Source organism: Cajanus cajan, chromosome 1, assembly GCF_000230855.2.
Source record: "Cajanus cajan strain Asha chromosome 1, NIPB_CcT2T_4, whole genome shotgun sequence".
NCBI lineage: Eukaryota > Viridiplantae > Streptophyta > Magnoliopsida > Fabales > Fabaceae > Cajanus > Cajanus cajan.
In genome coordinates this window covers 60,217,130-60,244,054 of record NC_138517.1, presented here as the reverse complement: position 1 = coordinate 60,244,054, position 26,925 = coordinate 60,217,130, and the positions used below count along the sequence as shown (strand labels likewise).

The 26,925-nt window shown below is 38.4% G+C and overlaps 1 protein-coding gene and 1 long non-coding RNA gene across 4 annotated transcripts; one reads left to right on the top strand and one right to left on the bottom strand.

Moving 5' to 3' along the window:
• The first annotated feature begins 8,970 nt into the window (after nt 1-8,970).
• LOC109792573 (uncharacterized) lies at nt 8,971-9,399 on the top strand. The gene has a single exon (XM_020351995.2). The coding sequence runs from the start codon at nt 8,971-8,973 to the stop codon at nt 9,397-9,399; it is 429 nt and encodes a 142-aa protein (XP_020207584.2).
• Nucleotides 9,400-10,890: 1,491 nt separating this feature from the next.
• On the bottom strand, nt 10,891-12,076 carry LOC145950219 (uncharacterized). Of its 3 annotated transcripts, none has more exons than XR_014428337.1 (3): nt 11,676-12,004; nt 11,430-11,591; nt 10,891-11,085 (listed from the first exon to the last, which is right to left on the bottom strand). It is a non-coding gene; the product is annotated as an uncharacterized LOC145950219 (long non-coding RNA). The 3 variants fall into 3 exon arrangements; XR_014428336.1 differs by having other exon boundaries at nt 10,891-11,066; nt 11,676-12,003; XR_014428335.1 differs by lacking the exon at nt 10,891-11,085 and having other exon boundaries at nt 11,285-11,591; nt 11,676-12,076.
• Nucleotides 12,077-26,925: the final 14,849 nt, after the last annotated feature.

The following is a 26,925-nucleotide window of genomic DNA, read 5'->3' as shown; positions in this document are numbered from 1 at the left end:
GGGAATGTTGTATGTTTAAAGAATGCAATGTATGCTCAAACAATGTCACATAAACGATGCACAAACAATTCACTCATCCACGAACAGTCACGAGCGAATCACGAGGTAGGGGTATCCTGCAGAAAAGTGCATATTCAAGGAGGTTCTAACTGTTCTCACTGGTCTGAGGCCCCCAAGGTGCCCCCATTATAGGGACCCAATTCCTCTCGTCGTAAGTCGATGGAAAGTTCCAACGCACTGTCGAACTTGAGTTCATGGTTATCACCTTGAGTGATGCTTTCCGACAACGGTCTACGGGTACCTATAGACCCATTCGACAACCGGCCGTACTAACATCCACTCCCTATGGCTTTCCACTCATGCCCCCGGGTATAGAGGGAACTGTTGTGTGCAAAGGTTCGTGTGCAGTTTATATTTCAAACAATTGCAAAAATTTTAAACATCCAACAGTTATTGAAGCCAACTAGGTAAAACATGTTATCATACAAGCGAGGAGTAATGAAGTAATTTTAAACTATTATTTTAGAAACAATCCATCACTAAATGGGACTGACTCTCGAGGCTTCCCCAGTGAAGTCGCCATCTGTCGCCACCCGCCGAAACGGACCTTGGCATTCGCGACGATGGTTGGACTCTTTTTAGTTTTAGAAATGTTGGATTGTTAGAAAGACTTATTCTCAAACTGAGACCTCATCGAGCTAACAATTTTGTTTAAATGATTCTCACCGACCTATGTTAATCCCAAGCGGGACCCTCCATAGATTAGCGGTTTTCGTAAAAAGAAGGGTTCTTTGGAGTCGCCACCAATATTTTACTCAAAACATTGGAAAAAGATACAAGGCAATTGATTTTCATAAATCAACTTTGGCCACTACAACCAGAGTCGGGTAAGGGAGTCGGTTACGTGCGAGGAAGGTGTTAGCACCCCACAACGCCCCTTTCGGGTTCCCTATGACGGATTATTTCATAAATAACAGTGTAAAATTACTAAATTACCCCTATTTATTAGAAACGATTATAGATTAAATATTTACATGATGAAAGCTCTAAACATGCAATGCGACAATCAAAAATCAATAAAAGCGGTAAAAGAAAGGATTTAGTAAGAAACCTCCGAAGCGGGCTTTTATATATATCAGAACAACGTTAGGAGGCTTTTTGGCGCTCCTTCCCACTACACGTCCGCTCGCTCCTTTCCCCTAAAGACAAATTTTTACTATGGAAATCAAAGATATTTCCCTTCGACTTGTTCGAGTCTCAAGCTAATGGCTCATGACTCAAGAACTTCGTCGGATCGGCTCCCGGAGAGATATCTAGGGCAGAGAAAAGCTCAAAAACCCAAGAATACTCAGTAGGAGAGTTGAGGAATGTGTAAAAAGTTTGGAAGGACGTGCAAATGACGTCCTATTTATAGGATTGAGGCGCAATACGGCCTGGGAGGTCAATACGGCCCGTACTGAGTTTTTGAACTACAGTATGGCCGTATTGAATTTGGTACGGCCGTACTGAAGTTTTTTGAACTACAGTACGGCCGTATTGAGTTCACTACGGCCGTATTGCAGTTCAAATGGCTCAGTACGGCCGTACTAAACCTCTGGGAGGGCGTATTGAGCTCCAATCCTCGCACACCCTTATTCTAAGCTACTCTAAGACTCCTAGACTTACAAAGAATCATCCTAGGGTCTTCCAGGAGTCCTTCCGACTGACTTTCCTTCGGTCTTCGAGAGTCTTTGAGTCTTATTTCCGACCCGGACAATTTTAGGGGTCTACACATATTTACACTCTACATCACACAAGGAACACAATAGAACAATCAAAAGGAAAAACAGAAAACATTCATATTTGGCCTGTTTCTCAAAGGGGTTCTCTCAGGAACCCATAGAGCAATCTAATTCATATCAAAACTTGTTTACTTTTAAAATTAATCATATATTCATACATCACATCCAACAAGAAACACAATAGAACAATCAGAAGACAAAACATAAAACATTTATATTTTGTCTGTTCCTAGAAGCATGCATCAGGCAAGGGATTGGGGGCCAATCCTACTACCCAATAATTATTCCCACACCCCTGAGCGAGGTTTCTCACTCCCCTTTACCTGGATAAGCAAAAGGCGAAGCTAGAGAGAAATCTGGTTGATCTCCTTCTCTTGGTTCTCCTTCGTCTCCAGAGAGTGTGTCCAGAAACAGTGCTAGAGTGCTCTATTTATAGATTTCAGGAGTGGTCAGAACGACCCGTTTCAGATCTGAAACGGCTGGTTTTGAATCCTTTCATCATGTGGAAAATTCACATCTGGAACGGCCCGTTCTCAAACCAGAATAGCTCGTTCCGGAGATGAGTTTTAACTCACAACGTCCATATTTGGAATGACCTGTTCCCAACTAGGGTAATAGGCTATTTTGGTGGTTTGGAACGGCCCGTTCCAGATTGGGAACGGCTCGTTCCAGATTGGGAACGGCTTGTTCTAGGCTACCAAAATAGGTTTTTTTTTAGTAGTTTGGAACCGCCCATTCTGGGCTACTAAGTCACCTTTAATAAATTTTATAAATATTTTTACAATGTTAAATTATATTATAATTAAAATTTGAAATAAATAAATATTTTAAACTTATAAAATATAATTTAAATTTTTAATAAATAACTTATATTATAAGGCAATGTTATTTTAATTATTCATAATTCTTAAGAATAAAAAATAACAATATTATTTTAACTATTATTAATTTTAAAATGTTAAAATTTAATTTAAAAAAAATATAAAACTTAAATTAAAAAACATAAAACGATAGAAAAAATATCTAAAAATGATTGATAAAAATAAGCTAAAATTATTATCTATGATAATATAACCTTTTCTAATATTTTTGTATTGTATACAGAAAATATATATTTTAAAGTATTCAACATATTTTTTTAATAAAAAGATAAAATTATATTTCTGTATATTTGATTTTAATTCATGTTGAAACAAATCTTCATCCTTGAATAAAAGTTTGAAATTCTACTTTTCTTTCTCTCTCTATATATATATATATTTAAAATATAACTAATATCACTCTTATATATTAACATGAATAGATATCTTGCACTTTTAGGAGTTATTTTAGAACTTTTGTACTTTAATTTCTTATGATTTAATTAATTTATGAATTAAATAAATCTTTGGTCATTTTTATATTAGAAATAAACGTACAAGAGTATTTTTAAGAGTTACGTTTTTACCAAAATTGTTTAACATTTTGTTAACATTTTATCTAATTCAACTTTTTTATTTATCATATTTATTTATAAATTAAATTTTAATATTTTAAAAATAATTTATCAATAATAAAAAATAATTTTGTTTCACAATATAAATTATCTTTTATAAATATAAAATATAATTTATATGTTTATTTATTAAAATTTTGAATATAATTTATATATTTATTTGTATAACTTATTATATATTTTAATTATTATAAATATATTACTTATAAAATATGCACACTAAAATAAATTATCGGATGTGAAATATACTAGCTAAAATATTAATTGAAATAATATTTACTGATGACGGATAAGTAGTCATGATAAAAAAAAAGTTTTATGATAATTAAGTTCGTTAGGAAAAGTGAAGAAACTTGATTAGAATAAGATTATTTTCTTTAAATATTAAATAATCAGATAATATTATTTTCTTTAAGAGATAAATTATTAGATAAGATTTTTTTAAAATTAAATTGAACTAAATAATTTCTTAAGGGATAAAAAATACCATACACAATATTAAGAAAACAATGTTATTTATTTATATTTTTTTTTTTATATTGGCGTGAATATACATAAATCATATTGCAATATGTAATTTGTCCAAAATTGGCCACTCTAGTTGGTGATTACATTGAGAAAACAAATATCAAAAGAGGTAAAATGCTCCCTTAAATAAAGTCTATGTATTTTAACATATTAGTCTCTGGCACTCGAGAGATAAAAAAATAATAAAAAAAAAAGATTAGTTATTAGTTACAGTTATGAAACTGAATCATATCTTTAAATAAATTTTATTTCAGATTTCGAAGTGATCAATCATTTCAACAAAACACCCACAATAATCAAACTGGAATTAAAAAAAGAAAAGATAAGACAAAATATACTTTTATCTCTTTATCCATGATTTCAAACGATACTGAAGTGGTAACATCCTGTTGAGTTTTCCCCCGCTATATATTCATACACCCGTAGCACATGAAGGAGCACATACGCATTCTCTCTCTCATATCTCAGTAACAGAGGTGAGAGTCTCATTCCTCTTATGTTCTAGAACCTTGGTGTAGTATCTGTGTCTCTTTTCAGTTTTCACTTTCACTTGCATGTGTATCCATCTTCTTTTATTATTATTATTATTTTCTTCTTCTTCTTCTGTTAAACGGCATGAATGAATTTGACAATGTTGTTTTTTGTTGTTTGTTTACTGTTATGATTTAACTTTGGCCTGTCTTGTCAAAAACTTTTTATTTAGATTCTGTTATGTTGTTGATGATTGGTTGTACTTGTATTTGTATGATCGCTGCATGAGTCATGATTGATGGCAATATTGGACTGACCCTGTTTCTGATCTCTCATTGTGAAGCTGCATTGAGGAGAAGAAAAAATGGTCAAAATATGCATCCTTTTGGCCTGTCTTGTCAAAAACTTTTTATTTAGATTCTATTATGTTGTTGATGATTGGTTGTGTTCCTGTGTTAGGATACACACTTCAATTATCTGTTATGGCGGGTCGGGTCTTGGGTCTCGGTCTTCTCGTTCTCTTCCGTATAGTCTGACGCGAGGGGGGTGTGCCTGCAAAGACACTCCGACGCTCAAGTGAGTGCTCAGCGTAATAAATGCGGTAGTTCAAAAGTCAATTACATACCTCGAAGGGGGTCTATTTATAGTGTTCCTTATTGGGTCGTGATTAGGAGTTGGGCCCCGGAAAGTTAGGGGGTTAATCCGGTTTATCTCTTAAATTAATCCTTTTGTAATCGTGTTGGAGGAGTTCTGAGGATAGGCCGAGCACACCGACCCGTTCTATTGCACGAGTGGTCGGTGTGGTCGGTTACTGGGTTGGTCGTCCTTGGATACGGGTGTTCGGTTAATTCAGTCGGGTCGGTCGACACGGTCTCGGGTCCATTTGGTATACGGTCAATTCAGTCGGGTCGGTCGATTCGGTCTCGGGCCCATATGGTATACAACCCCCGCAGCGTTGAGGATGCCAAAGACGAAAACGGTTTAAAGGTATTTGATATTATGGTTCGACCCGGAAGGCTGGGTAATGGCTCCTTGATGGTAAGATGTCCGTCTAATGGGGTCGTCTCCAAGACTTCAGTATAACGAATGAGTTTGACCACTACTAGGCGGTGTTTTAAGGCGGAGCGTGACCGCAGGTTTGTGCCGAGGCCTCGAGTATTGGGTCTTCGTCTAGACCTTGGCTGTTGAGGACAAAGGTCGAGACTTCGGTGATCGTTGGTTCTTTGCCGAGACCTTACCTCTTGGAGATAATGGCCGAGGTCTCGATGATTGTAAGGTGCCACGTTGGGATCGAAGGCCGAGACCTTACCTGTTGGAGATAATGGCCGAGGCCTCGATGATTGTAAGGTGCCACGTTGGGGTCGAAGACCGAGATCTTACCTGTTGGAGATAATGGCCGAGGCCTCGATGATTGTAAGGTGCCACGTTGGGGTCGAAGGCCGGGACCTTACCTGTTGGAGATACTGGCCGAGGCCTCGATGATTGTAAGGTGCACGTTGGGGTCGAAGGCCGAGACCTTACCTGTTGGAGATAATGGCCAAGACCTCGATGATTGTAAGGTGCCACGTTGGGGTCGAAGGCCGAGACCTTACCTGTTGGAGATAATGGTCGAGGCCTCGATGATTGTAAGGTGTCGCGTTGGGGTCAAAGGCCGAGACCTAGGTGATTGTTGAGTGCCACGTTGGGGTTGAAGGCCAAGACCTTACCTGTTGGAGATAATGTCCGAGGCCTCGATGATTGTAAGGTGCCACGTTGGGGTCAAAGGCCGAGACCTAGGTGATTGTTGAGTGCCACGTTGGCCCTAGCGGTTACGGGCCCAATGGTTACTTAATCTAGATCGTTGGATGGTTCAGATCAAACGGCTGTGGTTCCGGGGCGTCGTTTCACCTCCCTCTTTTACCTTGCCTATAAATAGGGGGGTGCTTTGAGAATTCACTTGCTGTAAATTCTCCGAGGTCTCTGAGTTCAAGGTTTTAGCCGAGCTTACCGATCAAAGGTAAAATTTTGTATTTTTTTTATTTTGTGGTAATAAATGGATAGGGGTTACTCCTCGGCCAGGAGCTGGTCATCTTCAGAGGCGTCAGGCGCTGCGTCTGATCAAGAGGGGTCGGGTTCAAGTGAGATATCGAAGCTGCCTCCCTTACAATGTGAAGTGGTGTTCCCCTCCGACCATACCGAGCCTAGCGATAGTGGGGACGAGGTTGTAGAGGTATCGTCGTCGATGTCGTTGGGTTTCGCGTTGGCACAAGCTATCGAGGTGGATTGTAGAGGCCTCGACGAAAATGATCAACAGGGCCTAATTGCCGAGGTCGGTGGCGTTGAAGGCAGTGGAGACGAGGTAAGGGCTATTGAGGATGATCGGGGTAAAGGCGTCCAAAATTGATTATGGCACGGTTGATATTCCCGGATATCAGTGGGTGGACAGAGAGGTCGGGATATATTTCTTGAAGCTGTCCCACCAGGCGTTATTGGACACCTTTGTGTCATTAGAAAAATGCTTCGGGAGTGGTGAAGGGGAGTTTCCACTTCTTGCCGAGGCGTGCGAAGATGACGGGCCGAACACTGATTTTGTGTTCTTGGAATCGGAGCCCAATGAAGACGACTACTTCTATATATATATGTGTTGGTTCGAGGACCTCGGCATAGAGCTCCCATTAGACGACTTTCAAATGGGAGTTCTCCGAACATTGAACGTGGCGCTGACCCAACTGCATCCGAATGCTTGGGCAGCCATGCAAGTGTTTCAGAACTTGTGTTTGTGCCTTGGCCTCACTCCTCGACCGTTAGCTTTCTTGTATTACTATATATGTCGTCCGAGCAAACCGGTGAAGTGGGTTTCGCTAGCCCGAGTACCGAAGCGTGGTTTTCTTCGGGCGTTCACCTCTTCTTATAAGGGATTTAAAAGTGGGTTTTTTAAAGTTCGGTGGGGATCGGAAATGAACGATTGCTTCTATGATCGAGAGAAATCTCCGTTATTCCCTTTTTATTGGACGAGGCGGCCGACGCGTTTTGAGGCGATCCCCCTATCAAAGCTCCCGGCCGAGGACAGAGGGATTGTCGACCTCCTAGATGAGTTGCCGAAGGGTTTGCCTGTCCGGGGCCTGTTGGACATTTTTGAGACGTCTCATTTTGAGATGGCTTTGCTAGGTATGTATGTTAGGTTTCGGTAGTTTAGCAGTGTTTTGAATTGATGTTAAGGTTTGATTTGTTGCAGGTTTAATGGCCGGAGGCAAGCTAGACGTTACCGCTATGCTCGCCAAGAGGGCGAAGGAAGCCAAAGAAAGCGGGAAGGTTCCGCTGGCGAGGTCGGCCCTCAAGGTACCGCGAGATAAGCCTGCTCAAGTACTGATTCCCTTGGCCGACCCCAAGAAAAAGGGTAGTACGTCTCGGGTGCGTGCTGCCGAACAAAATATAGAGCCGGAACGTCCGAGCTCCTTATCCAAGCGACCGAAGCCATTATCATTGGAGCAGGCAGGGTGCGGGGCCTTCGCCATTCCCGCTGTTGTTGCGGGGTCTAACTTCTTGGCCTCGGACGTGCAGGTCGAGAATTTGGTCAGTCTTGACCTTACCACCAGAGGGGGACTCCAATACTTAGAGGGAATGTCGACGGAGGCCGAGTATAAGCTCTTCTGTGAGCTTGATGCTCGGACCTCCCTCGTGGCGAAACATGTAATGATGAGGTCGGCGGTCTCGGCCGAGAGGCTCCAAACCCGCCTGAAGGATGCCGAAGCGACGGTGAAGGATGCCTTGAGTGCTAACGCCAAGGCAACAGAATCGCCCGAGAAGCTGAAGAAGACGGCCGACGCCTATCGTAGGGAGGCCGACGCCTATCGTAGGGAGGCCGACGCCTATCGTAGGGAGGCCGACGACCTGAAGTTGGCCATGCAAAAGATGAAGGCTGAAGCTGCCGCTGCTGCAAGTGAGATCACCCGACTGAAAGAGGCGGCTGTACAGTTCGAGGCCGAAGCAACCGAGCAAATCCTTTCCCAGCACGATGCCGACTTCCAGCACGCCGTTCGGCAAGCTTACCAGTTTTGTGATGTCCCGGCTGACTTTCAGTTTGATGTTAGCCGAGACTTCCTAGGTGGTAAGTTTATGAGCTATGCCGAGTTTCCTCAAGGGGCTCAACTAGATGCCGAAGCCCCCCATCAAGGTGTGTCTAGTCGGGCTCCTGGGCAGTCAACCGAGGAGGGGGACCTGGTTATAGATGTTGTCGGCGACGGGAATCCAACGGAGCAAGCGGCTAAGTAGGGATCGGACTTTGTAATGAAGCTAGGGTAGGAGTTATTTTTTGTAACCGGGCCGTCAGCGCCTTTTTGTAAGCTCGGCCTTTGGTGTCGGTGCATAGACTGCTTTTGGGTTTTTTGTAAGTAGTCGTTTTGATCGGCCATAATTAATGAAATTTCTTTTCCTTTTACGAATGGGTAAGTTAAAATAAACCGACTTCTTACTTGGCCGAGGGGGCCAATGTCGCGATTCGTTCGGTGATTTAAGCGTGGTATGATTGTTTCATTATAGTGTTCGGCTTTAACATGCTCGGCTTCGAAATGAGTGATTTGATACCCAGTGGGACGTGTGTGAGTTCTCGGTTAGAGAGTTCTTGGTTTGAACACGATTTGATACACGAAGTGCGGAGCGCATGAGAGCTCTCGGTTAGAGAGGGCTCGGCTTGAATTGATTCGATACACGGAGCGCATGAGAGTTCTCGGTTTAGAGTATGTAAAGTCCAACAACTTTTCCTATGCCATTGTGGCAGTTGGAGAGACACCATATGCCGAAACAAATGGTGATAGCATGAATTTGACAATCTCTGGAAAAGGGGCAGACACCATAAACAATGTGTGTGGAGGAGTCAAATGTGTGACTGTGATCATCTCTGGTCGTCCTGTGGTTATACAGCCATATGTTGATGTGATTGAAGCACTTGTTGCTGCATGGCTTCCAGGTTCTGAGGGACATGGTGTCACTGATGTGTTGTTTGGTGATTATGGTTTCAGTGGCAAGCTTCCAAGGACATGGTTCAAAACCGTTGATCAGTTGCCAATGAATTTAGGAGATTCTCACTATGATCCCCTTTACCCATTTGGATTTGGCCTTGAAACCAAACCCCACAAAGCCAATTAGGAACTGAAAATAGTGGGCTTTATTTTCCTTAATCTTGCTCTCGAGCTCCCAAGTAGTATAACAGTTTGGATAGAAAGAGAATGATAGGGATCTAGAAATTTGTACATGTGTTAATTTATATTATCTATAACATGATGCATTTACTTTTCAATGACTCATTGTTTAATAGTTTCATACTTAAACGTGTTTTACTTGAAGTGATTTAAGGATGGGAAGACTTCTAGTTTCCTATAAAATGTGTAAGTGGAGAAAAAACACATTGTAAAGTCTTATGATTGTTTGTGGGAATAATCGATAATCTTAAAAGCAGTTTGACAGTGAATGATTTTGACAAATGAAAAGTTATGTTAAGTGTGACCCTGTGAAGTGTCATAGAATGCAACTGTAACCCCCTTCTAGATTATAAATATAATTAAGGTTAATAAGCTTTTCTATAATTATGAATAGAAAAGATACTAAAATACACAAATAATTATTCTAAATAAAGTTCTATTATATAATAGTAATCTTACAAAGGTTTTAATATAAAATTACTAAACAATACAAAATATTTCTAATATATCCATCATAACTTATAAAAATGATGAATTATATATAATATAAAATTACTAAAGTTGATTATTAGATATTTTATTAACTTTGTAACATTATGAATTATATATATCGATTAATTATATATACAAGTACCTTCCTATATTTTTACTCACCGATGGGACAAAGTTAATAGCTCATTAGCAATGATACCTTGATATTTATCCATTTACGTTGCTACTTTTCCAAATAAAATAAAATTTTGTTTGCCCACGTGTCTAATAGCTCATTGAAATTTACGGTGTTAGAACATTAAACATTAGCAATCTATATTTTGTGAAAGTGATCAAGAAAGGAAGATTTATAATCATGGAATAATAGAGTCTATTACAATGGGTCTCCAAGTACATGAAGTAAAGCAAAAGTGCAACAAGATATTGAAAAGCGAAGAACAAATGGAACAATGAAAAGCTAAAAGCATCCCGAACAGAAGATAAACAACATATAGAAAAGAATGTATGCGTATAGTATATGACTAAAACATGACAGAAAATAAGGAGCCAATCAGAGGAAGCAAGAATCAAAATCCATAGTAGAGATGAGAGTGTCAAACTCCAAGTGAAGCAGGGGAGGTTCAGTTTCAGGGGGTGGTGGTTGAAGGTGGTGGAGAGAAGAAGGGGATGGAAGGAAAAGTGGCTGGAATGGTTGGGATTGATGGAAAGTTTGGCAGTGAAGTGGCTGGAAGTGGTGGCAGAGTGACCTGTGGGACACTTGGAATGTTAGGAATGGATGGTAATGGGATAGTAGGCAAAGGTGGAACATTTCCCTGAGGCAATGTTGGAACTGTAGGCAAAGGTGGCAATGTTGTTTGCAACAGTTGGCGTACTGCTAATGCCATGTCCATGCTTGAGAAGGAAATAGCAATGAAAAAGGCCAAGATCATGCAGCTTTGGTGAGAGGCCATACCTGGTTATGTTATAACTTTGATTTCAATTAGGCAGCTGTAGATATCCTGAAGAGGAAGTGTGCATGTTCCAAAAGACTAGTGGCTTGCCTTTTATAGACATCACTTACATGAGATGAGACCCTTCTGCCATTTGTTGTTCTTGTTAGCTTACCTTCCTTAGATTAAACACCTATAATGGTATTGAAATACTGTGTTTTTGTTGGTAGTGGTTGGTTGGTTGGTTAGTGGCAACAGAACAAATTCAAAAGTAGGATATCAAACCCTTCTCTCTCTTTGAATAATTCCACATATATTAATTTATTACTTATTATGGTTTACTATGTGTTTGGTAATCCAACACTGCACCATTCATGTAGTAAATATCAATCACTTCAAAACAAGTACCAATTAAAGTAACAAAAGCAATATTGCATAAAAATTCAACAACATTTACAGTGCAGCATGACAATTCAATCTCGAAACCACAAGCTTAAAGTTCCAAGTCCAAATAAGTAAACAGACTCAAGAAAAAGAGAGAATCTGGATGAGATACCTATAAATTCGCCATGGCCTCCAGTTCACAGTCCAGAGGATGAAGATTGAAGAACGAAGCCAAGCCTAAGACCGTGAAGAGGATCCTGCAAATGACGCACGCGAGGAGAAGCACACGGTCCATGCCTCTTCGTCCTCCTCCTCACAAACAACGCGCTTGCACCTGATTACAAGCATAAAAAGAAACGGTGATGATCGCAATGATGCATGGAAATGCCGAAGCGGAACCGACGGTAGCTTCGCTTACCTCACTGTTGCGAATTGAAATGACAGCTGCATAGTGGTGAATTCAGCGGAAATGAGTCATGGCTGAAGCAGCTAGGGTTTTGGAGAGGGGGCTCAGGCTCAGCCAAAGCTACTGTTCGTAGTGATCAAGCCTTTAGGGACTGTGTGAGAGATACTCGCCTTCTTGATATGGGTTTTCAGGGTAATCCATTCACATGGCAGAGAGGAAACATGATGGTGAGGTCGGATAGAGCACTATCAAATATGACGGAGCGTCTCCTTTTTCCTGATGTAGAAGTCATTTAGCTCCACCCTTTCAAGTCCAACCATTGTCCTCTATTACTTCGTTTTTCCCTACATTTGGTGTCCTAGAACGAGCCTTCCTTTTATATTTGAGGCTGCATGGCTAACTCACAAAGACTTTCTTAACCTTATTAATAGTGAATGGTTTAAGTCTATCTCTTGGAATTATAGATTAATTAATATGCAAAAATCCTTGATCGTCTAGAATAAGAACACGTTTGGAAATGTCCCATTCGAAAATACTCTTGTCGTTTTTGCTAGCTAATCTTTAGAGTCCTGCATATTGGCCAAATTCTGTCTTCGATTGGTGGGGGACAGTACCTGTAAAGGCACTCCATGCTCAAGTTAGTACTCGGTACAGAACAATAAATACTATAGTTTTAAATAATCATACTTGTCTTTCATTTCTTATCAGTCTCCTATTTATAGTGACATATTTGGACCTGATAAACTTTCATCACATTTCACATATGTACATATTAACAAATTTTACATATACACCATGTCACACATCCAGCACCAGACCATGTACACGCCCCTACTGATGCATCACACATTCACATCGTGTCACGCACCTTACTGTGCTACTGCATTCCACTACCGCCACTGATATCACTCATATAATTGTACTTGACACATCACACATCTAGTATTGTATCACGCATACGATCATGCCCCCAACAACACATAAATAACATCATATCACATGCATGCCCTCACGGTCTAGTGTCACGCATACAATTTTCACATTTCAATTCCACATCACATGTACAATATAGATAAATCCACACAAATCAATGGTTCACATATCCCTCACACAATTCACCATGAATCCACATCACATCATATACGTATATGAACTAACTCTACAACATAATATCGTATAATTTTAAACCACTTTTCAATCCACATGATAACACCTTAGAACATTAAAAAAAATATGCATCTCCTGTCTACAATTATAAAAGAAAACAACACACTGAGAGTTATACTCATCCAAATAAGCACAAACCTATCTCAAAAGAAATATAAGAGAATAATCTACAACTCTTATGAAGACATGAAATTCTTAAAAAATCACCTACTTAGCTAAAAATTTCAAAATCTAAAATAGATATAATCCACATTGACAACTTGATCCCCGTTCACTAAAACATCCATATCTAGAGTTCTCTACATCCTTTTCGAGTGATTCCAAATCCTTTAGAAATATAACACCCAAAGCTACAACTTTTGTGACGAACACAAAGCCTAAAATTGTCGTTAAGGTCACCTCGCATGGATGAAAACACAAAACTTAATATTTCGCGCACTGGAATGGAGACTGAACTTATAACTCGCATAACTCAATAAATTCTTAACATTTTTACACGATTCTGGAGTCTAATTTATAGCCCCAAGTGTCTAATTTCTAACCCAACAAACGAAAATTGATTTGGTTAATCACACAGAAAGATATTATAAAAATACTAAGGTACATCCACAAGTAAAATCTCTCAATTACCCATTAATTCATATAATTAAGGGTGCTCATCAATCTACAAGAACCCTAACTTATAGAGCACATCCCAATAAATCCAATAATCATCTGGATCATCAATTTTACCAAATAATATCACAACCACATTTATAAATCAATATGAAACTCAATTGAGTCATCAATTTCATAAAACAACCTAGCAATTACTAAAATCTCAATCCCTCATGAACCCTAACTCACAGACACATTTCAAACAACTCAATCTCTCTCTCAGAACATCGATTTTAACATCTAATACTAGAAATACACTCACAAGTCCACATAGAAATTATCAGAATCATTAAGCATTCAAACAGAAACAAATATAAAAATTATCAAACATCCTAAGGAGTTTTTCCTCTACCTATTCCGTCATGTGACTTCATATATAAAAATCCCATTTTCCCCTATACATGTTTGCATTAACCAGAATACTCTTGATGTATGAGAAGTTTCTCCTGATCTCTTCCTGGGCACTCCTCCTTAGAGCTCTTATTTTTCCTTTCTTTTTTTCTTACTCCTTCAGAAGATGTCAAATGTGACTAATGAGGGTTAATCTGCTAACCCCTTCTTTACATTCCCTCGGGCCGAGTAAACCCAACTCATTACCCTTCCCGACTCACTTCTCCTTTTTTTCAAAATAATTTAACAAAATAAATATAAATAATAATAGAAAAATATTTTTCATTTAATAATAATAATTAAATATTTCTAACCCCAAAATATAAGAAAAAATATAATATTAATAATATTATCATTTTCTAAATAAAAAAATAGGGTGTTACAACTTGACGTCAATTTTTTAAGTGTGCGACATTGGGAATGCGGAGTTCTTTAACCTCTTAGCATTGGGAAAGGAGTGTCTCATCATGCACCATTTGACGTTGATTTTTTTAGTGTATGATGTTGGACAAGGCCAGAGTCATGCCAAGCACAAGTGTACCAAAAGAGTCCTTGTTCCCTCAGCCCTATATATGGAAGTTTCTAAGCAATGCAACAAAGAGGTCTTTGACCTCTCCAAAGTAGGTGAGGGGTTTGTCTCACCAAGTGCGGTGTCATTGAGTAAGAAAGAGATGGTTAGAGTGACAAAGTAGTTAGTGAGGAGCTTGTGAGGGAGAGTTACAATTAGGATTAATGATGATGGAATCATGCCAGGGAGGACAAGAGGTGACACATTGCAAGATCCAAGAAGAATGGGCTAGTCATGAAGATCCTAGGAGGATTGAGCCCATTTTTAGGTTAGTGGGCCTTAGCTTGTCTTGGGTTATGGGTCACTAAATAAAAGCCCAATACCTCCCATACATATGCTTGTATATATTCTCTTATCATATATTAGGTGTCATATTTTTGGCCTTACATTTTGGGCCTAGTAGAATAGAGTTTTTAGGCCATAGGTTTTATTGGGCCTATTTTGGGTTTAATGGGCATTAGGTCTTTTTGGTACCCAATATTGGACTTATTTTACTTCTCTTATTATTTTTTGATTTTTAGGATTTGCAGGCCATTTTATTTCGGTCATTAGGTTAGGTTTTGAGGAGAAAAGATAAAAAAGGCAAGTTAGTTTTTTAAATTAGGTCGCATTTAGGTTTAATTTGTGATGCATTTAGTGCACATGTGCTAGCCTAAGGTGGGCTGCACTTGATATTCACCAAATGACATCCAAATTCAACCTAAATGCAACCTAATTTTGTGGCTACACATGGTGATGCCATTGGCAAGCCAAAATTTAAATTCAAATTTTGGTGCCAATATACCTAGTCACTTTGTGACTCCACATTCATCCTTCCTTTGGCTTATAAATCAAGATCTCTTCACTCATTTATATTCACTTTGAGTTTTATATATAGAGCATTATGCATTCTTGCAAATTCTCTCTCAACTTAGGTTCACTTAGAGCTTAAAACTTTAGGAATCCTGGAAATCCCTACTCTAGGTTCATCTACCTTTGTGAGCAATCACTTGAGTCCTTGGTTTGAGTGCTTCCAACTCCAAAGATCTAGCACCTTCTCAAGGTGTTCTTCAATCATCTTAAACACAGGAGGAGCTCAAAGAAAGATCAAGAGACTTGGAGCAACTTCCATTGGTGATTTAGATCAAAATCCACTAGGAGTTGCCATCAAATGATGAGCGAAAAAAGTAAGAGAATGACTGTGAGTAAATAATTTAAGAGAGGGAAATGGTGAGAATAATAATAGGTGTAACATCGTGTTTTTCATAAATAATAATATTAGTATATTATTATATTTTTTGGGGTTAGAAATACTTTTATTATTATTATTATTAAAGGAGAGAGTATTTTATTTTATATTTTTCATTTATTTACTTAATTATTTTTTGGAGAAAAAAGAAGTGGGTCAAGAAGTGAAGCGAGTTGGGTTGACCCAGCCCGAGGGAATGTTAAGAAGGGGTTAGCAGACTAACCCCCAATTTTGTTTTCATTTGTTATTTTGAAGGCATGAGAGAAGAGGAGAGGAAAAATAATTGCTCTGAGGAGGAGTGCTCAGAAATGATTCACATTGCATCAGCACTAGTCAAATTTACGCAACCAAGTACGAGAGAAAAGGGGATTTTTGTAGGCGAAGTCACGTGAGGGAATGGGTAGAGGAAGAAAGTTCCTTATGATTCTTAATAATTTTATAATTTTTTTCTATTTGTATATTTGGTAATTCAGATAAATTCTACTTGTATTGGTGATTATATTTCTAGTATTAGATGTTAAAAATCAATGTTCTCGGGGAGAGATTGAATTAATTGAAATGTGTCTACGAGTTAGAATTTGTGACACGCTTACTATCCCAACACATATATTATAATAATGTAAATAAACTAAAGAAATAAAGTTTTCAACATTAGTAAAAGGATCCACATAAAAACCTTCATAAATGTTCTTTAATATCCAAAATAATTGAAAATAAAAGTTGGAAAATAAAACATAAGAGTTTACAAATTGTTTTCAAAAGAATAAGTACAACTCCAAATGCATATAATGATCTATGTCCTAGAAATCCTCTGTCACGATGTCACAATATCAGAGCACACCCATAATTCAACTGTTGGCATTCTAGATGCCACTCAAAGTCGGAACTTCCTCACCTAAAACATCCACAAATTATACGATGAGAAAAGAAAACATCAATATGTAAAGCACATACAAACACACCACAATGTAGTCTCATCCTAACTCATTACATAATGAAATATTTACAATCATTTCTACATATCATAATTCTATCAATCATGCATCATCTTTACATCACAATTCTCAATCACACCAATCTATCACATCATATAATTTGTACTATGTTAAGCTCACAACACCCCTGTAGCATCTTGTGCCCAAGTGATGAGTCATTATTTTCCCTTATTTATTTAGTGGTTGATAATTAGAAAAAAAAAACAAGGTTAAATACATTTTTTGAATTTTAATCTTATATTTAAGATGAATAAATATATTAAGTTAATTAATAATTTATTTAAAATGTTAAAATTTAAATTATAAAAATAATATTTTAAAAGAGAAGGGTTATAATAACATCGGTGTAACTTTTACTAAGTATTACATCGCTCAATAACTTTATATTAAATGTGAATTCTATAAATTCAACCATTAGATTGAACATTTTTTACTCTTAGATCATATATACAAAATTTTATTATATTGAAGATGATTTGATACTTCATTGTTGTAAAATAAAATTGACATAATATATATATATATTTTAAATAAAATATGAGCACTTTGATTACTTTCAATTTGTTGTTCAATTTTAACAAAACTTGATATAAACATATAAAGTGATATGAACTTTCAATCTAACGGTTGGATTTACAAAATTCACATTTAATATAAAGTTATTGAGCGGTGTAACACTTAGTAAAAGTTATACTAGTATTATTATAACCCTTCTCATTTTAAAATATATAAATTATTACTTAAACTTTTAAATTTATAATAAATAATTTAAATTGTATCATAAAATTAATTTTAAATAGAAATAAGTAGATTGTTAATTATAAAAGTAAGTATATATATAAATAAAGATTAATTAAATATAATATAATTATTATATATTAGTAATATAATTATTATATATATTACTATATATTTATAACGGTCTGGATACACCAAAATAATAAGGATCCAAAGATAGTATAAGTATGAGTTTGGATAGTTGAAGATGACTTAAATGAATTAATTTGTACTACTTATACTAACAACATGCATCTACTTTTCGGTAGCTTATCTCATCAGAACTTCATAGTTAAACATGCTTGACTTGGACTAATATAGGGATGGGTGACCTTCTGGAAAGTTTCCAGAAATTGTGTAATTAAGGACAAAACATGCTAAAAAGTTAAGTATTATGAAATAAAATCCTTAAGAGGCCAAATATGAGTGATTTGTAGTGACCAAATTTGCGACGTCTATAAAATTTAATAAAATAACAAATAAATATTTAGCGACCGATTTATTCGGTCATTATTTTGGTCCCATACACTTTAGCGACCAAATTTATTGCAACCATTTTGCGACTGAAAATTTCGGTCGCTAAACAGCTTAGCGACCAGGGTTTTAGCGACTAATTAAATTTGGTCGCTAATTCCGTCGCTAAGGTAAATAGCGACCGATTTTAGCAATTTAGCGACCGATTTTGGTGGTCGCTAAATTGCATTTTCTTTTTTGTAGTGTTTTACATTTCCTTTGAAATTATTTATGAACTTATTTGCTTTCTAAACTTTATTTCAAATTGATCGGATATTGGAAATGTCTCTACTAATAAAAATATTACATTAAACTTAGTTAATGTTGCATGTTGCATAACTGTGTCAATCTGTCACTTTCAAATATATTATTGATGACATAAAAACTAAAACAAAATTTTTAAAAATTATAAGATAAAAAATAATAGTTTTAAATATAAGGAACAAAAATAAATTTATCTTAAATTTAAAGAACTAAATATATTTAAGCTTATTTTCTTTCAAAAAAATATATTAAAATAAAATAAATTTAATATATCAAAAGAGATAAGAGTAAAATAATTTCTTCTAAAATACTATTAATAACAAAAAACCAAAAACACTTTTACTAAAAAAATCATCATAAAAGTACAATCCTTTAAAAAAAATGTTTTAATTTATACAAAGAGAATAATAAATATAGATATTTCTGAAAACAAAAGTTTGAATCTTAATTCATCTGTATTGGGAAAATTTGAATTAGCTTTAAAACATATTCACATAAACTACCAAAAAAAACAAAAACACAATTGTGTTTATGCTTAGAAGCCCTTTATATGGTGATAAATCATTCTTGTCTTGTCGGTGAGGGACGTAACGTCTAGGCAACGGGGAAATATTAATAGTTGTCAAAGAATTCAACAACCATTTTTTTTTCTGTTGACTGGAATTAAATTACGATCTTATTCAATTAATATTTTTTTCCTTATAATTTTTAGATACATTGAACATAAAAATCTTGCTTTGTAAATACCACTATAATGATCAATGTACCAGCCAAATTCGTTTTGCTGACTTCAATATGTAATTATTTTTTGGGTGAATATGTTATACTTATCCTTATCTCATATGCCATCAATATTTTGCGTTTTTTCCTAAGAATTATAATTCCTAAAAATCATAAATTTTACATATCGTAATTTTTAATAATTATAAAAAGTTGTATAGTTAATGATAAATATTTTTGACAATATTTTGAAATTTTGATTTTTTTACTGTATTAAATAAATAAATAAAGATAATATAATATTTTTTTTATCATTCAAATTTTACTTCTAACTCGAAAAATTTAGTTTTTTATCTTTTCATGAAAATCATTTTGACAGAAACCTATGCAAAATTTATTTCCAAAGAATAATGTTTTTTTAAGAGTTATTTTGTAAATAATAAACCAAACACAGAGAATTAAGTTTACTTAATTTTTAAAAAATAAAAACTAAAAAAACACCATTTTAAAAGAGAAAATACAATAATTCATTTTCACATTTTTTAATAAAAAGATTTATTACTATCTGTGCTATCTGTACTTCGCAACCGGGCTCTGAGCTCGGGTTATCAACGCGGGGCGACCCCGGGCAACTAGTTGTCTGGTGTCAGCCCGATATTTGAGCAAATCACAACTGAAACCCGGGATCCCGTCCCAGACGGGCTCCCTCATCTAATTACATCACAACATATCCTATCTCAGGCCCAAGGCTCAAGACAAACCTAAATCACTTCAAGGTACGTGCATTATATATACGAGACTATTATTCATACAAACCCTAACTTTGGCATCGAAGTCTCTTTTGCAGGTACCTCCCCCATCTTGGAGCACCAATACATCAAGCAAAGGAGGCTCACCGATCTTACTGGACGGGTCACCTCTACGACCAAATTCCGGTAAGAAAATTTGGCGCCCACCGTGGGGCCGATCAAGACAGCTCTTATCGGCCACCCGCATGGTTTCTACTAGAAGCTATATCAGACGAAGCGACAGACGACGCAAGCCACTCAATCACCATGGACAGCAACACTGCAACCCTAAGGCGGCTGATCGACCAAGTCGAGCAGATGCGACAACAGCACGACGCCGACCTTCAAAATATGCGCACCCAGCACAAAAACGACCTTGCAGCGATGCGGACCGCTAATGAAGCAGACCTCGCAGCGTTACGTGCCGAGAATGAGCGCATTCGCGCCCAGCTCCCTCGACACCACTCCGAACAACCTCCGCACGAGAGCGACACTCATCAGGAAAACAAAAAGATTCGCGTTCAGCCCCGACGGCGGCACCCTGACCACCCCTCTGACTCTCAGCTCAACCCAGGCGGAGCACTGCGAGGTGAGATAAGCCAGGAGGCAGAATCAACTCCCTTACGGGGAATAATTGGTACGATTGCAGGAGGCTTCGCAGGAGGGGGTGCCAGCAGCTCGGCCCGGAAAAAACACCTGCGCAAGGTCAACCGCATACACTCCGCCACCTACGCTTCACGCCAGAACTCGCCAGTGATCACTTTCATCGACGAAGACTATGTCGGGGTCAGCCCAAATAAGGACGATCCCATGGTCATAGCGGTGGCATTGGCCAATTGGGAAGTTCGCAAGATCTTGGTCGACCAAGGAAGCTTGGCCAACATCCTATACTGGCCAACATTCCTCAGGCTAGACATCCCCCACTCTCTCCTACAACTTCATACCGAACCTCTAGTCAGTTTTGCAGGGAAAAGCATTCACACTCGGGGATATGTAGACCTACTGACGACTTTCGGAGCAGCCCCGGTTTCCAGACAGGTCCTGGTTCGATACCTACTCATGGAAGCCGACGCCTCCTATAACGTCATCATCGGCAGGCCAACCCTAAATCAACTCGGGGTGGTGGTGTCCACCCCGCACCTCACCATGAAATTTCCAGGGCACGATGGGAAGATCATCTCCATCAGAGCAAATCAGCAGGTAGCGCGACAATGCTACGCAGAAAGCCTGGAAACCACCTCACTTGGCGAACAACGCAAGAGCGATCTTACCGCTCTGGCTCACACCGACCACGAAGAAATCACCGATCTCGACCCGAGATCCGACGCTCATGACGAACGACCCAGCCCCGTCGATGAGCTCGACGACCTTCAAATCGGGAAACTCCCCGGACAAACCACAAGGATCAGCAGGCAATTAACCCCCGAACTACGACAGCAACTCCAAGCGGAGATCCTCAAGAACGCCGACCTCTTCGCCTGGTCTGCGCTGACATGCCCGGCATAGACGCCGACTTCATTTGCCACAGGTTAGCAATACACAAGGAGGCAAAACTAGTCGCCCAGAGAAAGAGGAAGGTCGGGGGCGAAAGGCGGGAAGCCATCATCATCGAAACGTAGAAATTGCTCAACGCTGGCTTCATCCGTGAAGTCAGGTACACTACATGGCTGGCAAACGTGGTCCTAGTAAAGAAGAACTCAGGAAAGTGGCGTATGTGCGTCGACTATACCGACCTCAACAAAGCATGCCCCAAGGACTCATATCCCTTGCCGAGCGTCGACAGGTTAGTTGACGGAGCCTCCAGACATGCCCTCCTCAGCTTCCTTGACGCTTATTCTGGGTACAACCAGATAATGATGTACCCGCCTGATGAAGTGCACACGTCCTTCATCACCGACCACGCCAACTACTGTTACCGGGTGATGCCCTTCGGCCTCAAAAATGCGGGAGCAACTTACCAGCGGCTAATGGACAAGGTATTCCACCACCAGATTGGGCGAAACATGGAAGTTTATGTGGACGACATGGTGGTTAAAACCATCTCAGCAACGGACCACGCTGCCGACCTAGACGAGGTGTTCGCCCAGATCAGGAAGCACAACATGCGCCTCAACCCGGAGAAGTGTGTCTTCGGCGTCCAGGGGGGTAAGTTCCTCGGCTTCATGATCACCAGTAGAGGAATCGAGGCCAACCCCGAGAAGTGCAAAGCCATCATACAGATGCAAAGCCCATAAACGGTAAAAGAGGTTCAACGCTTGGCCGGACGGCTAGTCTCGCTATCCCGCTTCATCCCCAAACTCGCGGAGAAGGTGGGGCCAATCTTCACCTTGCTAAAGAAGCCAAAAAACTTCCTATGGACAGATCACTGCGAAGAAGCTTTCCAAAGCTTCAAAAACTTCCTCACAACTCCGCCAGTCTTACAGAGGCCGGATCACAACACCGACCTCCTTCTCTACTTGGCAGTGGCAGAAAACGCCATCAGCGCCATCATCGTACAAGAACACCAAAAGATACAGACGCCTATTTACTTCATCAGTCGAGTCCTCCAAGACGCGGAAAGAAGATACCAAATGATCGAGAAGCTGGCGTTGGCACTGGTCACCGCAGCCCGGCGGCTTCGACCCTACTTCCAGAGCCACCAGGTGGTAGTCAAAACCGACAAAAGCCCTCAACGTAAAACGCGTTATGTAAATGAAGGAATAAAGAAGAAGAGAAGCACGCAAAAGAAATAAAGAAAAAGGACACGAGCAACCAAGATGATGAACAAAACTATGTTAAAACATACTAGACGAAAACTCGAATACATAGACGAAGATCAAGAAAAAGTGATTGTGTCTGAAGACACAACGAGACAAACTACCTAGCATACATACTCTTAGAAGAACACATGAAGACATCAAAACAGAAGAAGAAAGATAAAAAAAATGGGCGAGCGCTTATTCACAAATCAAAACTGCGTGTGTTAGAGCAAGTACACCTACCAGTCAACAAAGGACAACCAGGCAGCAAAGGAAAACACCTCCATCGCTGCAATATCAAGAAAGTACAGAGATATCTTAATGCTAGTCAAAAAAGCAAACATATAGTACAAAAGAACTCGTGAAGCAAAGATTCAGCAAGCAAACATTTAATGCAAAATCAAAGGCATTAAATGCAACAATCCATGAAGATTGTATAAACTAGATGGAAGAATTAGATGATGGCTAATCAAGCATAAAAATGAAGTCTGCTCATGGAAGGAAGAGGACTACCACCAGAGTGAGACACTGAAGTATCAGACGAAGCCTGTGAGGAATAATCAAGGCAAGACACGAACTAGACAAGTCGAGACAGATACAGCACGTGATGTAGGAAACTGAGCGTCAAGAGATGAGTAGTTGAAACACGAATATGCACCAGATGATCACAAAATATCCAGACAAAGTTGTGTCAAATGCAACTGCTCTAAAGCACAGATCAGACGAGGCATATGTCTATGGATAGAAGAAAGTCAATCGTACATCAAGACCAAGAGTAGCATAGACTAAAAGATGCTCTTGCTGAAGACAAGTATGTCTGCAATACTGACCAGACCATATAAGAAGCCAAAGCATCAACATCAAATACTCAAATGAAAAACAAGACAAGAGACGCATGAAATTAACAGACGCAGACAAAGACTGCCGCGCAAACACTTATCAAATCTCAAAAGACTACTCAGAGCATCGTCCATGATCACACAAAAGCCCTCAACGTAAAACGCGTGATGTAAATGAAGGAATAAAGAAGAAGAGAAGCACGCAAAAGCAGAGCATGCATATGTCAGAAAAAGTGCATCACTTTTTCAGAAAAGGACAACGACTATATTGCTGCATGACTAGAAAAAGACAAATAATTTCTAGGTCTCAGATAAAGTCAAGCATTGTTGGCAACAGGATAGAAAAGAATACACGCAATGTCTAAAAATATGAAGCAACATTTAATGTAAGACCAAATGCATTAAATGAAAGGATCAAACTAGTCATGAACGACGATAATAGCTTCAAGGGACATATGCAATGGGAAAATTTTACAGGTCTATAAGTATGCAATAACATCAAACTGAAAAAGGCTGGTTGTTTGAGCAAAATGGAGTAAGCATGAAAAGGAATTATATTCAGCCCATGAAGTAACAAAAGCAGAGATATAGCATGTAGAGTCAAATGTTCCTTAGTGTAATTCGCTCTGTAGGACTAAGGTAGTGAAACCTTAGTGAGTGTAGATCATATATGTATCCTCTCCTTGAGAGTAACCCAAACACTCAAACCAAACTTGTCTAGACAACACATTGGAGAGCCTAAAGAGGCTAGGAAAAGAATACTTGTAAAGCCTAGAGGGGCTTGTCAAAGAATACTCACTGCTAGCCAGAAGTGGCTGATAAGAAAATACTAGCATTGGTGAGTGAAGCCGACGAGCCAGGAGCGGTCGAGAATTGATGGAGGAAGCCCATGGGCCAAGGGCCCAAGTACTAGGGCTATGGCAAGGAGGATACATGAGGAGTGGGCCCAAGCCCAAGGAAAGCCCATCTCTTTGTTTAGTTGGGCTTTGACTCAAGCCCAAGTAGATTAGGGTTAGTGTAGGATTGGGCCTGAGTGCCTTGTATTTCTTTTTGGGCCTTGTATTTCCGGCCATTAGAATAGGAATTTCATTTCATGGCCATTTAGATTTAGGGTTAATTTAGGTTAACATGTACACTTTCATTTGAATGTCATTAGTATGTCATTTGAAGGTGCATTTCGTCCATGTGCACACATGCACATGGTGTGATTGAAATGCAACTCAAATGGATACTAAATCACATCCAAATGAGTGCACATGGAGGGGGTGGCCGGTTGGCACCAAAATTTGAATTTTAGAATTCAAATTTTGGCGCCTAGAGTTAAGTAAACCATACCATGGTTCTACTTAACTCTAGGTAAACCCAACTTAAACCCTTAACCTAATTTCTCCTATAAATCTTCCTATGGCCGAGTATTGTAAACACTTTGGATATATTTGATGAGTTTTCTCTCTTTGAACTCACCTTCTCCGAAGTCATTACTCCTAGAATCTACCCTACTTGAGAGTTTCTCTTTGTAGAGCTAGGACCCCTCACTCTTCTTCGGACTTAACTTTATGCAAGCCTAGGTCACATTGAAGCTTCATTGGAGTCTTGTGCCTTGAAGTTCTTCCAAGGATTTCCGAGAAGCTTGAAGGTTCATGAGAATTCCAAGTGGAATCCTATCAAGTGGTATCAAGAGCATCCGGTTCTTCACGAGATAAGTCTTTGTCCTTGTCATTTGAAGTTTGATCCGTGGTTATCTCTTATTTTGTTCATCTTGTGTTCATCTTTGTTTTGAGTTTTTGTCACCGAGAGTTTCATATTTCCTAGATCTAATTTTTGTCTCAAAATTTGATGGATCTAGTTTCATAAGCTTGAATGATTCATTTATGCTTTTGTGATAATATGCTTCCATGAATCATGCTCCATTCTTGTGCCTATTAGGAAATTTTCTGCCTATAAACTTTTTGCTTTCTTTGAGTCATACTTGAAATTTTATTCGGTCATTATATGCTTGAGTCATTTTGTTTTATTTTTGAATCCATGTCTAGTAGGTTTGTGTAGTTCTTTTATGTTCATCCTTCCTAGCTATGCTTGTTGATCCGTTTTGAACTTTTTGATTTGAATCTTGAAATCATTTTCTGGATTTGGCCGAGATCCATAGATGTTGGTATATGCTCATAATTTTGTTTTAATTCGAGGTCATGAACTACTATTAGATCATTAGTAGTTTTCTTAGAAAATATTAGGTTTCCTATGCTAGAAAATGTCTTAAAAAAATTTTCTAATCCGTGAGTGTTTTGATCTTGTTTGATTGGAAGTGTGCTGAAAGTTGTGTTTGTAGCTCATTTTGAATTTAAAATTGGAGCCTAAATTCCGTGCATGTGCTATTCAAATTAGCAAGCATAAAAATCATGTTACATGTTCATTGAATTTTAACCTAATTTGCTTGTCATTTGGCATCTAAACTTGAAACCGGTTTTTAGTGCTTATTAAGTGTGACCGAGACCTATATGCTACATAACCTTTGAAAGAAAAAGGCAACTCCTATGATAAAAAAAAAAAAGAGAAGAAAGATCAAAAGAAAATTTAAAAACAAATTGATTAAAAAAAAAAGTGTTATATCTAATTTGAAAAAAAGCAAAAGCCAATTAAGGAGTTTGGTTTACAAATTTTCTTCTCGGTTTGCATTTGTCCTTGTTACATAATATTTTTAAGCTTACATATTTTGAGTGCTTTGGTTTTGTGAATCCATTTTAGAACCTTTCTTAGGTCAATTCTTTCTTGTCCTAGCCATTTCCTACTTTGTATCACCTATCTTGTCTACTTCTACTCTACTCTTGTCTCTTTAATTTTTCAATTGTCTTTGCTGTTCATTATCATTGTTGGACTCAAGTGTGACCTATGGTTTGACCTAGTTTATCTCCCTAGAAGCTAGTTCTACAAGGGTCATCAAAAGAGACCTAAGAAAAGAAGGAGGAAAGGATATTGGTGACTTTGTGATGGAGAAGGTTAGGAGGAGAGATTGATGTTCTTCTCCTTAGCTTCTCCTAGCCACGGATCTTCTTCAAAGGAGATTGAGCATGAAATGATGAACCAAAGAAGGAGGAAGTATCACGGATGGAAGAGGCTTAAGCCTTGGATGGAAGCATCCAAGCTTAAGGTGCAAGGGAAAGCTCACTTCAAAGAGGAGGAAAACCTAGTAGGGTTCCTAAGGTGAAGCTTTCTCTCATGGTGACTCTTGAACGAAATTTGGCTGAATAAGCTCTCAAATTTCATTATTCTCAAAAGTGAATACAAAGAGTGGAAGAATCACTTAAGTAGGGTTCCAAGTGTGCAACTTTGGGCGCCTAAATCCAAGGCTACATGTGGCGCCCAAAATTTGAATTCAAACTTGAAATTTGAATTCAAATTTTGGCTCCCATGTGCTAGTCCGAAAATTTAGGTGCCTAGATGCATTTAGGTTTGATTTGAGAGTTATTTAGGGTTAATTTGAGTGGCACATGTTCAGCCACCCATGGTGCTAAACATGTGACTCAAATGTAACTTAAATGACTTCCAAATTAAACCTAGTTTAACCTAATTTACCTATTTAAGTAATTCTTGTATATTCCTAATCTAATGACCTAAATACAA